The sequence below is a fragment of the Apodemus sylvaticus genome, chromosome 2 (genome assembly GCF_947179515.1).
Source record: "Apodemus sylvaticus chromosome 2, mApoSyl1.1, whole genome shotgun sequence".
NCBI lineage: Eukaryota > Metazoa > Chordata > Mammalia > Rodentia > Muridae > Apodemus > Apodemus sylvaticus.
In genome coordinates, this window is record NC_067473.1 from 13,491,341 (window position 1) to 13,508,587 (window position 17,247).

Below are 17,247 nucleotides of genomic sequence, written 5' to 3' on the forward strand. Positions count from 1 at the left end.
ATTTATGGGTCTTCAATTCTATTCTACTGATCTACCTGCCTGTCACTGTACCAATACCATGCAGTTTTTAACACTATTGCTCCGTAGTACTGCTTGAGGTCTGGGATACTGATTCCCCCAGAAGCTCTTTTACTGTTGAGAATGGTTTTAGCTCATTAGTCATTAGGGAAATGCAAATCAAAACAACCCTGAGATTTCATCTCACACCAGTTAGAATGGCTAAGATTAAAAACGCAGGAGACAGCAGGTGTTGGCAAGGATATGGAGAAAGAGGAACACTCCTTCACTGCTGGTGGTGGAATGCAAGTTGGTACAACCACTCTGGAAATCAGTCTGGAGGTTCCCCCGAAAACTAGGCATGACACTTCACTTCCGGAGGACCCTGCTATACCACTCCTGTACATATACCCAGAGGATTCCCCAGCATGCAATAAAGACACATGCTCCACTATGTTCAGAGCAGCCTTATTTTTAATAGCTGGGAAGAACCCAGATGTCCCTCAGTGGAAGAATGGATACAAAAAATGTGGTATATTTACACAATAGAATACTGCTCAGCAATTAAAAACAATGATTTTATGAAATTCTTAGGAAATGGTTGAAACTGGAAAATATCCTAAGTGAGGTAACCCAATCACAAAAGAACACACATGGAATGCAGTCAATGATAAGTGGATATTAGCCCAGAAGCTTTGAATACCCAAGACACAATTAACATATCAAATGATTCCCAAGAAGAAGGAAGGAGAGGGCCCTGATCCTGGAAAAGCTTTATGCAGCAATGTAGGGGATTACCAGGACAGAGAAATGGGAGGTGGTTGATTTGGGAATGGACTGAGGGAAGAGGGCCTATGGGACTTATGGGGAGAGGGGAACCAGGAAATGGAAAATCATTTGGAATGTAAACAAAGAATATAGAAAGAAAACAGGCAGTATAAACTGCTTATTTTCAAGTGAGTCTTTAGGAATTTTGATTACTTTTCTCTTTTATTGAGAAACAGCCACTATTTAATTCAATATGATAGTTAAAGGAAGTGGATTTTTAGGTAATATCACTCCATAATTTTATTGAAACTTTCACTATCATTTATCATAAGAGTTAATTTGGTTGGCAAGGAAATTAATAGAAATTTGTGGTTTAACTGCATGCGGTACTTGATATTATTGAACAGATACAGGAACAAAATGTCCTATGAAAGCAATCATCTCAATGGTGGTCCTGATTGCTGCCCAGAATAAACCAGATGTTTAGTGATTATCAGCTGTGGGTAGTTCCATAATCTAGATGAAAAGAGATAAACCAAACAATAAAATATAGCACTCCAGAGGACTGTGATTTTTATCACTTGTTAAAAGTGCATTTAAAAGATGTGTTTTAAAAAACTGAACCAACAACCAGCATTCAAATAGGGTTTTTATAAGGAAAAAATGCAGAAAGAACCTGCATCTGTATTAAGGAATATACTTCCAGGTAGTTGGAACACTGGCTGCAAGAAACATGAAGAATTATGGGTTAATTTTAGTGAAGCCTGGTTATTAATATTTAAAACAAAAGGAGAGCATCTACCAAAGGGCTTCCCAATACACTGGGAAAGCTGGGAGCATTCTTTGGCAGCAGAGCTACTTATATGTATTTCTCACCATTGTATCTTCATAAGATATTCAAGTGCCTCTCACAGTCTTTCTGGAGTGCAGCCTTCTGTTTTCTTTGTTGGATGAGTCCTACAAGCCCTATACCCTACGCCAGTCACTCTCCAGTCTTTATTTACCCTAAGAATTATACTAATAACCCAGTCCAAACCTCTGAACCTTCAAAGTTTTTTATCCCCAATACAAATTTCATGAATCGTTTCTTTCCTTTTATCTCTTCTCTCTTCTTGTCGTACTCTCAGAGGTTTAATTATTTCCTACCCCCCTTATATCTCTTAATTGGTTTCCTCTTATGTAGGTGTTCTTTAGTAACCCACATTTCATAGAACAATGTCCTGAATGCAAATCTATTCTTGCTGTTCTCTGCTTAAAAATAATCAGTGGTCTCAGAATGCCCAAGAAGCATGTGTACTACAGAAAAAAGTTCTGTCTTCTCTGATGCCTTTCATGTGTTTATTGGCTTTCATAGACACTTCTATTTGTGATATTTCTCTCATGTTAAAATCATGAATTCTTCTCTGTGCAGGTTAGTTTGGATGGGTTACTTCCTATTTATCTATTTAGGATCTGTTACTTCCTATTTATTTCCTAGAACACTATACTATTTGAAATTCTTACTAACTCATATTCCCAACAAAAGATCCATAAATGTCGGTGTTACGTTTATTTTGTGTACTGTCATATCCAGAAGATGCTGTTTACTAACACTAAGTATATTTAAAGGCAAAGGAATGATATCTTATAACCACACACACACACACACACACACACACATACACACACACAAACACACAGAGGGGTCAGGAAAACCTTCAGAATCAACTAACCTGGGACCATAGGGACCCACAGAGAAAGACAGAACCACCAACCAAAGAGCATGCAGGGAACAGACTTAGGTCCTCTGCACATATGTAAGATATTTGCAGCTTGGCCTTCATATTGGTTTCCTAACAGCAAAACCAGGGGATATCTTGACTCTGATGCCTATCTTTGGATCCCTTTCCCCTAACTGGACTGCCTTGTCTAGCCTTAATAGGAGAAGATGCATCTAGTTCTACTGCAACTTGATATGTCATGGTGGGTTGATATCTATGGGAGGTGTCCCCTTCACTTAAGAGAAAGGGGGGCAGCTGCGATTGGAGTGTAAAGCAAATGAATTAATGAGAAAACAACCATTGTTCTCTTCTCTAGTTAAGAGAAATTCTAAGTGAATAAAAGTTAATTAACAAAAAAGACTAAATTAATGTCTTCAATAAAAATTAATGGGGTTAATGGACAGAATCTTTAAACTTCAGCATAAAATTACTATGATATGAGGAAGATGACTGTGATGGTAAATTTACATATGCCTAATGAATGGCATTGCTTGCTTGCCTATTGCTGAGCTCCATGCCATGAAGTTTATTTTAATTGTCATAACTCAATTACCATGACAATGCTATAATGGTTTTATCCACTCATGTTTATTTTTGGGGTTAAGAAACTTGAGGCTTAAAGACTTTTGAAACTTGTTTCTGGGATGTAACTGGTAAGTTATGAAACTGGGATCTTGGATTTAGCATGGATTTCAACTGACCAATTTTCACTAGGTAGCTCTAACAATGAACACTAGATGTGAGTAGCAGCATTAAGAACTTTATGTATGGATTTAATAATAAATATAAGAATGTGAGAGGAGAGAGATAACAAGACATACATTTGCTAACATTTATTTTACTGACTGAAGGAGTTACTGTCACCCATTCCATACCTTGACAAAAGAGTATCTTACTTCTTTTTAAACTAATCAGGAAGATTATCTGATAAAGGGAAGACCCTTAAAATGTAAGAATTTGATATTGAATCCTGGGTTCAATTTATTCCATTTTTATGTCAATGAGTTGTTGAGATGGTGTTATAAGTAGTATCATTAAAAGACCTATTTCAGTTTTTAAAAAAAGGTGTTAAAAGCATTGGACAAGGAAGGATTCTTTGTAGATGCTACATGTGATGAAATATCATTTAGCTATTGTGGCCTAGATCTTAGAATCCATTAATTGTACCTTTTCCCCCCTTTGAGAAGGCTTGAGTTTTTTTGTACTGGAAACTTCACTGTATAGCATAATACAAAAGTTCTTTTAAGTCATTTGTCCCCGAAACATAAAGTGATGGATGTGTGCTCTGATGTATTTTTTAAAGATACTACATAATATTTCAAGTGAGCCAAATGGCATTATGACATTTTTAATAATGTTTTAAATAAATTCTATGAGAAACGTCATGACATATTTTCATCATATTTATCCTCACCATTCTCCTTCTTCCTAATCTTTCAATCTCTCCCGACTTCCTGCTCCTCCTCCTTGTCTTTCTCTGTCTCTGTCTCTGTTTCTATCTATCTATCTATCTATCTATCTATCTATCTATCTATCTATCTCTCAATAACCTACCATATAATTTGTGCTCCCACATACTCAAGAGTATGGGGTCATCCACTGGAGTGTGGTTGATCTACCAGAGGCAATACCTTAAAGAAAACTGATTCTCTCTTACCCAGAAGCCATATGCTTTTAGTGGTTTCTCTCCTCCCTCCATGCTAGAATATTTATTGGCTAGATCTTGAGCAAGTTCTGTAGAGGCAACCCACAGCATCTTTGAATTCATGAGTGCAGTTGGGTTGTCATGTCCAAAGATGCTGTCTTACTGACCCTAAGGATATTTAAAGGCAAAGGAAAGATACTTTATATCCATATATATACTGTATATTCATATATATGTGAACTATATATAGGTATTTTATAAGCATATCTATCATTTTGTCAATCTATCTATCTATCTATCTATCTATCTATCTATCTATCTATGTATCTATTATAAAAAAAAAAAAAAGCTCAAACAGGAGATGCTGCCCTTCCCTGAAACCATTTGTTGACAAATGAAAATTCCAGTGGCTGATGTGGGATAACTGTTCTTGACTTGTTGGGCAGGGATTTTCCAGAAACCCTCCCACACATTTTGCCATTGTTCTGATTTGCCTACCTAAGTTCAAAAGTAAAGCTCTATTGTCGAAGACAGTGCACACTTTGGTCACAGGGTATGAAGAAATCAAGCTGATACTGAAGAGGAAGTTTAGTCCCCATTGCTAGTTTTCCATTGATGTGGAAAAACCATTGCAGGAAAAGTCATCAATAATCTTTCTCAGCTGTAAACTCAGCTGTGAACCATAATAATGATGATACTATGCGACATACCTTTGGGTACAATAGTGACATGACTATCATGGAGGTAAACAGAAGATTTGCTTTAGATTCATGGTCCACTTTACAGAAGAAAATCCATGCCCTGGTGTTACAAATTTGGCTTACTAGCTATGGCTTCAAAGACCATGAGCCTCATGGATAAACTTACAACATGGTCAATGGACATAATATCAAACTATACCTTAAATTCATATCTCTGTGCCATAGGTTAATACAAATCCCAGTCGTAATTCGAGAATTTGCTTTGTGAAGATGATAGATAACACAGACATTTATAACTGATCCAAGTACGGAAGTGTCCATGGAATGCTGAGCCGCAAATGGGAAAGCTGTTAGGATTTTGCAAAATATTTTGCATGAAAGTTACACACATGAAGCAAATCAAACTTTTAAAATGCTTGTAAGTACGTATCTTATTAATTATGATTTATAATAAGATGTTTGAGTAAATATTAATAGTTTAAAAAATTAATTATTGGTGTGATAGACTATGCTGCCTTTTTAATAAATGCATTGTAGAAGTGTTTGAAGCATGGAATTGTTGATAACTGGCATTCGCTTTTGTTGACTTTACTGTAATTGTGACAAACCTACTTGAATGAAACAAACTAATTATGACAGTACTATTATATGTCCTTCTTAAGTGATTATGTAAAGCAAATAGTTGATTTGCATAATGCTTAATAAAAACCACTGAACTGAACACCAGCTTATAGGAATGTGTAGGTGCTGTGAGGAAGGATGACAATTTCAAGAACCGAACTTTCATAATAAAAATAACTCAAGACTTGCATTGATTAGGTACTTATACCAATAGTCTCAGATTTTCAGCAGTCCTGTGAACTGAAGTTCAATGATAAATTGTCCTACAGATGTAAGATTCTAGGGCCCAATTAAACAGTTCAAAACGAAGAGACAAAGGAGTAAATTACAGATTTATGGAGCAAGAGTGTAATGGGGTTACTGGACAGTGGTAAGGGATATGCTTGCTGTGTTTTAAGTAGACATATTCTAAATGCACTTGCAAGTAGAAAGGATGAAGAGCTGTAGAGAAGAGAAATTGAAATAGCTTTGTGAAAAAGAATTGAGGGAGCCAGGTTCCCTTGTGGAAAGATGGAGAGGGATCAAGATGACTGATGAAGGAAATGAGGGTCCCTGGGGAGCACAAGGTTGGACTGAGGCAATAAATTGATGTCAAGTGCAGCCAGGTGTTAAAAAACCTACCTTATACATTTAATGTATACATTTTACATTTGCATGTTAAATTGTCTTTATAAGACATGGTAGAGATTTTTTTTTTTTGGTAACCCTGTCTCTCTATTCACATACAACAGTCAACTTTATTGTGGGAGCTATTTTGCTCTATTTTATGCAATATTTCAGTGCAGAAAAGTAGGGAACATATAATGCAGTAGCTTCCATACTCGATCAGGCCTTTACTTCCTGAGGGGAGCAGAAGTGAGGCAAGCAGTAAACTAGTATGCATGTCCCTTGAAAGTACTTTGCATGGTGTTATAATCCCGTGTCTAAGAATTAGTGCCAATAATTTGGAGAAATGTTTATTATTTAAGGTCTATTAAAGATCTGCCAACACCAGATGAGTTGTTTGCTCCCAAGGTCTTTAAACATACCCAGAACCACTGTTTCCTCCATCAAGGTTAATTGTCTTACTTATTTAAGTGTATTAAACTCTTCAAAGGCTCGGGGGAGAACGCATAGGTAAAGAAGGCCAGTTATGTGCAGAAACATCAGCCATGTATCCGTGTGTGAGCTGAGGTCTGTGAGTGTAAAACCACACTTTTAAAACCAAATTGGATTTCTGCAATCCAGATCTCTCTTCATCCAGACAAAAAGCATATGTATGATGGCCGATTATCTCTTTCAATGGGATATTTAAAAAAGACAAAGACCCGAACTGTGTGGCGACTTTCAATGATAAACTTTTATTCTGAATATACTGTTTTTGCACAAGATTTAACACAACATTTTCTGGGATTATAAATATTTTTTATAACAGTATTATACAAATTTTTACAAAATGTGTTCATCCGACTAGTTAATTTCCACAAAAGTGTCCAGAGAACATAATAAGGGGAGGAAAAAAAATGTGTTGTTCACAAAAGCCACTTGGCGTTTTGCTTGGTGCACAATGAGCATTTCATGAAAAGAATCCCTAAAACATGATCCCACAGTCACACCGCACAAGGAAAGGACAGCTTTGCCAGGTCACACTGGAAACTCAGTTGGCATCTACAGAGGACAGCGTGCCAAGAGCCTCGGTGGAATTTCCATGGTTCTTTTTTTTTTTATGTGAACTAAAACCAAGGTAGATGAAACCACCGGTAACAGCTATCTATTTCTGCAAAATTCTGGACATTTTCACCACCTGATAGTCCTGTTTTAGTGATTCGCTCTTTACAGAAATGTACACTGAATATTGACAACATCAACATTCTGCCGTGGAAAACAATGCAAGTTCCAACTAACGAAAAAATATTGGGAATTTGGGGGCAAGTGGGAAAAAAATCACAAAATCCATTGTGTTTTGCTAGGTTAGACTCTATGCTTTTAGTTTTAAATTAAGATGTAGAATTTAAGCTTTGGTGACTCCAAGACAGGCATTCAAATGAGATGTAAAGCACGAGAGAGCATCAAATAAGCAAGTAACACTTGGGTTGCAAAGGTCACTTAAAAGGGATACTGCCTATTTGAACCCCGTAAGGCCAGTTTTACAGTTAATAAAAGGAATATTATATATAGGAAAACTTACAAATGGCAGGAACGCTGTGTTTCCCAAGGTAAGCAATAATGCTTCAAGCATTAGAAACATGAAAAAAGACCATACTAAAATCTTGTAGGCCCAGGACCTAAAAATCTCTTCAATCAAACTTGCTAACTATGTCATGTTAAAAACCTGGTACAAATATGGACCACGATTGGTGTTTGGCAGTAATGCTGGTTGTTCAAATGAAGAAAAGATGAAGCCATTTATGCAAAAATTCTTTTCTGCTACTCAACACCAATGCAGGACTTGTTTTGACTTTGTTTACGCGACAAAGTACACTGAACTACATGAGTATAGCAACAATTAACTAAGGAAAAACAGTTTAAAACCTTTTTAAAATGATCTTTTATATAGTTTTGTTTCTGGGAATAACAGACTATACTATTTTTTGTCAACAGAATTTGCAGAAAAATGTGAAATTTAATATAGTAATTTTGATGAAATGAGTGTTGCTGTCATTAAAAACATGTGAAAACGCAAAAATATTCATATCTGTCATGAAAGCAAATTTTAGTCAGAGGGTGTGTTTGTGCCCAATTTGTTACCATGTATATAGTTGTAAAGATATAGAACTCAAACTAAACAGGGCTCTGCCAAGAGATGCCACGTTCAACAGTGATTCACACCACAATGATTTCATTGGTGTTAATACACTCTATAAGTGACATTAGCCATGAAAATCACAGTCAATACACTTTAAACATAATTTAAGGTAAATTGTTGTTTGCCAGAAGCAATTCAATGGTTTTTTATGTGTATCACTTATATGTGCAAACTAGCAGTTCCCTTCCCATACATGTGCATGATGTAAATTAGCCTAGGTAAAGGTAATAATACATTTGAAGTAATCAACAAACATCATGACTTAGACATATTTCCTTTACCTTTACACCACTTTCTTATTTTCTAAAATGTGAACAGCAGTTATGAATAGATTAAAAAGTGACAACGCTTTAGAAGTGGTGACTGATGTAATTTCTTAGAACAATAATTGGCAGAGTGACACCATTGCCCTTCCTTCCCTTTTGATTTAAAGCAAAATATTAGCTTACAAAATGTACACAAATGTTACTCAGTCTACCATGGTGGTAGGAAGGAATTACAATGGATGCAAAGCTATAAACAAAACAATAAACTATGTTAAAGTGTTGATTGCAACATTGATATGTGGAGCATATTAAAGTATGCTGGATAATGTAAATAATTCAGAGGGGAAAATGATAAATATGAAAATTTCCAGCATATGCACACACCAATACTTGGCATGTTTAACTAAAAATAAAAGAAAATTTCATTCACCATAAAAAATATATGTATACTTTCAGCTTACAGTAAAATAACTCTCCCTAGACACATTCATTGTTTTTACCCATTCTTCAAATACTGTTTATTCCTGAAAATAATTTTTAGAAGCATAAATAAAGTTTTGCTACCATATTAATCTATAATGAAATTTCTGATCTACTACGCTAATGCTTTTCACCAAGGAGGCTGTATAAAAACAAATTTTATTATTCACAATCAAGTGTTCATGTGCATACACATAGATTCCAGGTTTCCTATTTGTTCAGGTTAATGTAAAAACCCTCATGAAGTTTTACCAGAATTTTGGTCATAGGATCATACCAAAATGGAGGGCAGAAGCAGCAAAAGCAGCAGTTTCTAGATCGTACATGCTACTATTGAAAGGAACAGAGAGGAAACCTAGGATAAATCTTCATTGAGAACGTATATGTGCCTTTCAAAAAATAAATGTGTTAAATCTGATTTATGGTACTTAAAATATCTGTACATAGGTTTTTCAGGCAAAAGCATGAGTCTGTATAAAATCCATGAATTCTCGCTTCGCCGTCTGCCTAACCCAGCCGTTCGGCATTGACATTGCACAGTATATTCAGAGTAGTTTAACAACATGTTAAGGATGACTTAAGTGCATGTACACTGCAAGGTTCAGATTCTTACATGACAATATGTCACCCAGTTAACTTGTCAATGGACTATACTCTACAGTAAGAAGAAAAACAAACCAGAAAGTTAAAATAGCAGCAGCATCATGCAAAATACCCTTGGCAACCCAAGTTCATTAACCACAAGGAAAACATTTCCCCTCCCCCCCCAACAAGCTTCTCTTAGAGCATGTTAAATATCTGGCTAGCACTACATGACTTTACTGTGAACAAAAGGGACGTTACATCACGCAGTTAAGGGCTTACATTTATGAGGAAATGTATCATGAATTCCAATTTCACCCACAAGCACCTTTATCTTATTCCTTCCTCGGTTTCAAACCAGCACTTCAGACCTTATCCAAATTCAACTGGTCACAGTTGTGTTTTGTTTTTGGCAGAGAAGTCATTCTTTTATAAGGCATTTTATTCATGGCAAATTTTTTGGTAGAAAATTAGCCATTAGTTTGTATTTCATCAGTTTAAACCAATGCAATTTCCCCCTCCCTCCCTCTTTCTCTGTTTAATAACTACTCACAGCAGGAATTACTTTTGAACAGCAAATAAGTGAAGGCAAAAATATCATTGGCCTTCACTAGGGTTTTCTTTTTTCTTCTTCTTCTTGGTAAAACTCCAGCAGGTTGAAATGCTAGGTCAAAGTCAAGACCGCTTCTTTTCATAAGGCCTGCGTGCCTGGGGGAGCCTTTTACAAGTCATCTCCAACAGTGCAACAGGGAACTCCCAAACCTCCCACAGAGAACAAGTAGAGTTTTGCTTTGATGTTAGACATAGATGATGCAGCATATTCACACAAGTTTCAGTTTCCAACACCCTGACATGCAGCCAGTGATGGTCAAGAATCTAAGCCTTACAGTTACGTCATGGTAGAGACCCAGCTAAGGTTCTGTGTCGCTTCATCAACGGACTCTATTTAATGCAACTGAGGGCTCATGTTTTGGCAGGGCTTGGAATTTAGTTGCAGATCTGGGGTTTAGAAGGTCACAATAGGTAGTGTCTGCTGCCAGATACCAGCCAAAGGAGTATAAATTGGAGTCCAAAGATAGACCATAAGGAAGGGTTTAATCCAGAAACACCACCACAGTCAGTATAATCCTCCTGTTAGGAATGCAAACAAATAAATAGTATAACCATAATGAATAAACACGGAACAAAGCAGCTTTCAGATTAATTCACATTTAGTATACCTTTAAACTTATCTGGTAAAAATGCTCTACATGAGACTGAAGCTATATTGACCTAGATTTCACGGTGTAGAAATTGTTTTATAGTAGTCTCCTCCCTAGCACCATTTGGCAAATGTTTAAAATTCTGCTAATGATGAAGAAAGTTAATAATAATGAATTCTTTGGATATACAAATTACTAATTAAAAAATTCACTATCATGATAAAAAGGATCCTTTATATTGATTAAAAGAAGAAAGAAAGATAAAAATCCATTTCCCATATTTCTGACATTTAAAGCTGAATTTATACGCTATATGGAGCACCCTGACTTTAGGAATTCTAGTAAAATGAAAAATAACATATTTGTCATGAAAGAACTACAGTAATACATGGGGACTTTTGCAAACATAGAGTCTACACAAAGAACTAAGCTGAAAAGATGTCAAGCTTATGCACAGAGCTCTGCAATGCTCAAGCAAGTGCCTAGAGCACACCTCCTGGGGTTCCGCACAGAGTAGGAGGGGCTCAGTTGGGTCCCTAAGAACCCAGTCATTCTTTACCTTTCATTCCTAGATTCCATACTCTACAACATTTTTCACAGCTTAACATTCCTCTTACTGTACTGAATTTAATAAAGAGTCATGTTCACTCGTTCTCACAAACATCTTTTTAGAATCTATTGATCCAAGCCAGCAGTAGTGCCTCCTGCCTTTAATCTCAGCAGTGGGGAAGCAGATGTAGGAGGAACTCTTGAGTTCAAGACCAACTTGATCTACAGACTGAGTTCCAGGACATCCACAGCTCAGCTATGAAACCCTTTCTCATAAAACAAAAACAAAACAAAAAACAACAAAAAACAAAAAATAATTCATTGATCCAAGTTTCATCTTTCATGGATCGAAATAGGTTACATAAATAAATGTGTTTTTTGTAGAACAACTTTATAGAGTCTAAACTCTTAAAGCCTGGGTACCATCTGATTGTTTCCCTGCCAGAGACTAAAACTCTACTTGCAGCCATGTAAACAGAATTTCTTCTTTGATTTGTGCTTAGAGTAAAATCATAGCTGGTCTGTAGTCCACAAAGTGCTGAGACAGTAATGTATAGAGGAAAACATTTAACATTAAATACTACCCTTCAATGTAAAGAGTTGTCCTGATTACTAACTGGTTAGATAATCAGTTCTTACCTTATTGGCATCTCAGGGGCACACTATGCTGTATGTAATAAATATTTCTGTGACTAATATGCCTCCAGTTTTTCTGGAAACATGTTTGGTCTTGTACTGTCCATGAATGGACCTAATTCTCTTCAGGATCTCTAAACAGTGAGAGTTTAGTTTAGTTTAGTTTAGTTTCCTCTCGTCACTTTTTCAGAAACTATGTTTTTTAATTATTATTTTTTTTAATTTTATGTGTTGGTGTTTTTGCTGGCATGTGTGCCTGGGTGAGGGTGCCAGGTCCCCTGGAACTAGAGTTACAGAGACTTGTGAGCTGCCATGTGGATGCTGCTCTCTGGAAGAGCAGCTAGGTCTTTTAATTGTTGAGTCATCTCTCCAGCTTTTTGTTTGTTGGTTTCTGATTTTTGGTTTGTTTTTGGATTATTTAAGGCACTTAGCTTTAAAGTTCACGTACTTTATTTGCAAATAAATCTCAGGTTATCATCACACTAGTTCTCTGACGCTGAGATCACCAACTCTCTAGTTCATATTGTGGAGATTAAAAACTTAAATGTCAAGCTTTTGGATTCCTTCCAGTGACTCTAGAGTGGACTTCTAGCAAGGATCAGGCCCAGACTCAGAGGCAATCTGAGTCTTCTCTCTCTCAAGTCAACCACATATCTGAAGAGTTTTCATCTTGCTCTAAACATAATTCACAACCTGTACTCAGGAGCACAAATTCGACTGTGTGGAGCCAAAGCTACCTCGGTAGTTACATCTCCCTTCACCCCGTCCTCTCTCTTGCCTGACCTGCTCCTGTAATACTGTCACTCTCTACAACGTGTCCTGCATGTCAGATAGTTCACTTGTCCTTTTCTTCAGCCTACTTTTCTTTCCAGGTAGGGAACCATCAAGAATAGGAGCTACATTCAAACATAGTTTAAAGACACAGGTGTCAGATGGAACGAAGAATCAGGATGCAAACACAACTCGCTCATACTTGGAGAATGGATGCTGTTACAGAAGTGCTCATCAATATAAAACATAGCTTTATGTTTTAGATGTGAATTCTGAAAAAAACAGTGGTTTTTATTTTCTCTTCCATCCCTCTTTACTGCATATGGTGATGATATAAGTCTGCTTTACTTGGGAAAGTAGTAGATTAGAAATTATTATAAGTCCTGGCTATGAAAAAAGTTATGATACTGACTTTTAAGAAATTTTAAATCCCAAGTGGCTAGATTTCAGAAGAAACATCAGTATTTTTTTCTGGCTCCTCAACAGTGAAATCCCACTGACAATATGTGACCAATCAACCAGATTTTGAAGAGCTTTTGACAATGGAAAGAACATACTCATGTTTTAGCTTACTATTGAAATCGATAAAATCCTGGGTGTTAATGTTGTATATATTTATTTAGTTGTGTAACATGCTTTTGTGAGACTGCCTAATAGAGCATCTCTCTGAAGAGCCTATTAGTAAAAACATCACCTGGGAATTGTTTTTGTTCTTTTTTTTACAGCACTAATTAAAGGAGAAATAAATATCCAAGATACCGTTTACAGTTCACAGTTGCATTCTTGTGATGTCCTGTAAGGCCTGCTTTATAATACCATTCATACAAATGGCTAACATCTCTTCTGTCTGATGTGATGAAACAAGTATTAGTAAACTTCTTTCCAACCAGAACATGGGACAATTAATTGCCCAAATATCACAGTAATTTTAAGAAAATGTAGACAATTTAGAAATATTTTTTCTAAAACAAAATATTCCAAGTATTGTGTGTTGTTGTTTTGTTTTCTGAATTATAACTATCCCATTTCCTTCAGACGACATGTACCAGCTGAATATATCTAAGAAAAATGGCTCACTTTTAAATTTGGGTAAATTTATGTTTTGAAATAGATTCTTCAAAATTATCCTTTTAATGGAAATATAACCCTAATACATTAATTTTTAAAGAATATTTTTCTTTAATTCTAATTTCATTATCATGTGAATTTTATGGTCATGTCATCTATGCTGGACATGACAAGTGAAGACTTGATTCAGAGCATCTATGCTCATCCCCCAGGACTGTCACATGTTGGGCCCATTGATTTTTCCCTGGATGGAGGAGGGTGACTGAAGAAGCACATGGGGCCCTTGCTTTCCCGGAGCATCAGATAACAATTGCTAGGAAGCAGAGGTTTTTGGAAGCTGGCCATATGCTGTCTACACTCCTGTCAATAACTGCAGTAATCCCATTGGTTCACCAAGCAATACTCAGGAGGGATCGTTTTGGCACAAGCCATACTTTCACAGACATGTCAAAATAGCTGATGCATTCAGGTTATTTTAAGTTGTGTATTAATCAAATGTATTTAGTGACTTGATCAAAGGATCACTGTCTTATCAGAGACTAGTTAAGACAGGACTTTGACATCAGGTTGTAAATTTATCTTTGTGACTTTTTAATGTATATTCGCACAGTTGAAAGATGAGCATAGGTAGTTGATGAGATGAGTGCTGTAATGAGTGACAGTATTGTGGGGTCCCTAAACAGCTCTTTGGGGAATGGTTTGACATGAGCAGGCCTCCAGAAAACATGAAGGATAGAAAGAATAGGAGAGAGAATGGCAGGAGTCCTCATATATGTGTCAAAGTCTTATTTCTTAATTTTTAATAAGAGTATTTAGTTTTAATTTTGAATCACTTTTCAAGACTAAAAGCAGTTATTCTTAGTCTTGGATATGGCAGATCTGGCTGCCATATCTTAAATTTTAGATCTAACCCTACTAATAATTTTATCTATCTATCTAATTTTGAATCACTTTTCAAGACTAAAAGCAGTTATTCTTAGTCTTTAAGATCTGGCAGATCTGGCTGCCATATCTTAAATTTTAGATCTAACCCTACTAATAATCTTATCTATCTATCTATCTATCTATCTATCTATCTATCTATCTATCTATCTATCTATCTATCTATCTGTCTGTCTGTCTGTCTGTCTGTCTGTCTGTCTGTCTATCTATCTATCTATCTATCTATCTATCTATCTATCTATGAAATAAATCCTAAGATGCTTCTTAAGTAAGATTTGCTTAATTAAAAAAAAGAAAAGATAGAAAAGCTTCAGAATGTTTGTCTAAGAAATTCTTAAACTCTACTGAGTCTGAAATGGCCGACTAATTTTATTTTAGTGTTTTTTTTAAAAAAACTAAATCAGTTTTTTAAACTGATGACCAGTTCTAATAATTGTGCACTGAGTAAAAGGGAAGAATAATGAAGATCTTTTCAATTTTTATCTATATTATTTTCATGTTTATACCAACACCTGTCTCGCTGTGTATCTGTCTATCTATCTATCTATCTATCTATCTATCTATCTATCTATCTATCTATCTATCTATTACCAGTCTAATTTAGCATGTAAATGTGCCAATGAATGTACCAAGGAGGAGAGGAGAACAACCCGTGTCTTCCTCTATAAGTTTCTGCTTATATCCTTGAGACAGTAACTCTTGATAAACTAAAAAGTTATAGCATTTGGCAAGGTTGGCTAGGCAGTGAGTCTGGGGATCTGCCTGTCTTCACTCCCAAATGTTGACATTCCAGACACCCATGCACCAGAAGCTATGTCTTGGCTTTTATGAGGGTATAGACAATTCAAATTCATTCCCTCAGATTTAAATCCCTGATCCACCTCCTCTACTCCTGATGATAGTTTTAGAACAAAGTTTTGTTTTTAATTTATATATCTATTCACATATTACTATGAAAACATGTCACTGTTTCTGAGACTGATATTGCTGTTGTTTAAGCAAAACACTTGTGAAAATACACATTAATCACTGAATGTTCTGACATGTCTTTAAAATACCAATTACAAGAAGATAATGCTCTATTTTATTTGAATATTCATTGGAGTATGTAAGCAAGTGAATCAAAAAACAAAAATTAGATACTGAGTAGTAGTACACTGAAAGTAGTAAAAATAAATAGGATATTTTTATTATAATCATCTTTGTGAATAAAGTTAACTAATTTTAGAAAGAAAGACATTGTATACAAAGTATTTATGAATATCTATACATAAACATATATGTGTATATAGGTAAATGTATATATATATATGATCTAGCTGGATATATAAATTTATAAGTATAACATAGTAAGTAAAAATAGAGCTAAATTTTAGAAAAAGTAATCATTAAACACTATACATTAGATTTAGTCCTCTTTTTTTGTCTAAGATTAAAAAATTAATACAGTTGAGGGAGGTAATAAAAGTGCAATATGTAACAGAATTAGACATGGTATAGGAGGAAGTAGAACAAAATAGTTGGACAATAACTCACAGAGCCTGCTGCACCATGAACAGGGCCTTCCTGGCTCTGTAACAGCTGTGGTAACCTCGAGGCTAGAGGAGAACTGGACATGTGTAGGGAGTGCTCTGACACTGTAATCAGGAATCTGTGTGTGAACACTGAAGGTCCTGTTCCTCAATTGGTTCTGGATAGATCAATAAAGAGGCTAGCAGCTAACGGCTGGGCAGAATAGGCGGGACTTCTAGTTTTCCTATACGCAGGCTAGCAGATCCAGGAGAGAGGAAAGGATTTGCTATGCTTCAGAGAGAGAAAGAGCCGCCAACCATGTGAGATCTAGGAGGGAGTGGCCATTGGCCACTTCCACAACTGGGCCTGGGGTAGCAGGCAGGAGATTAGAAATGCAACTAAGCTGAGGGTAGATTTAGGGTGCTGAGCTAGAACTAAAGTTGAGGGTATATTTAGAGGTGTTGAGCTAGGAGGGAAAAGAAGGGCGCAATCACTGAGGGTGGCTTAGAAAAGAGCAATCATTGGGCTATCATATGTAAGTTAATGTGTATGTGCGTGCATGCGTGCCTGTATGTGTGTGTGCGCATGTGTACATGCGTGCTTGTGTATGTGCCTGTGTGTGTGCGTGTGCGTGTGCATGTGCGTGCGTGTGTGTGTGTGTGTGTGTGTGTGTGTGTTTCATTCACAGACCCCAGGGCAGGCCTGGTAGTATGGTCTACCTGGAACTTAACGCGGGGTAGTAGGAACTTCACTCTAGAGACACAGACCCACATCACTAACCCAGAAACTACTTCCAATTGTTAACTGCTTGCAAATGAAAAATTAGTTTGCTCCAAGGGAGTATCAGGGAAAGCAACCCACTCTTGAGTGCAGGCCCCATACCCAGATGTAGATGGCCAACATAGAACAAGTTTAAGGGTATCTTTGGAGGTTTTTTGTCTCATAATACTGTGTTAGGGCTT

At 36.3% G+C, this 17,247-nt stretch overlaps 1 protein-coding gene across 1 annotated transcript in view; it reads right to left on the bottom strand.

Annotated features, from left to right (window-relative positions):
• Positions 1 to 6,818: 6,818 nt before the first annotated feature.
• Positions 6,819 to 17,247, bottom strand: part of Cacna2d1 (calcium voltage-gated channel auxiliary subunit alpha2delta 1) — a 445,325-nt gene continuing 434,896 nt past the window's right edge. The window contains exon 38 of the mRNA XM_052173128.1: positions 6,819 to 10,736. Coding sequence (XP_052029088.1) covers positions 10,620 to 10,736 — 117 coding nt within the window. The 3' untranslated portion in view covers positions 6,819 to 10,619. The remainder of the gene's footprint in view (positions 10,737 to 17,247) is intronic.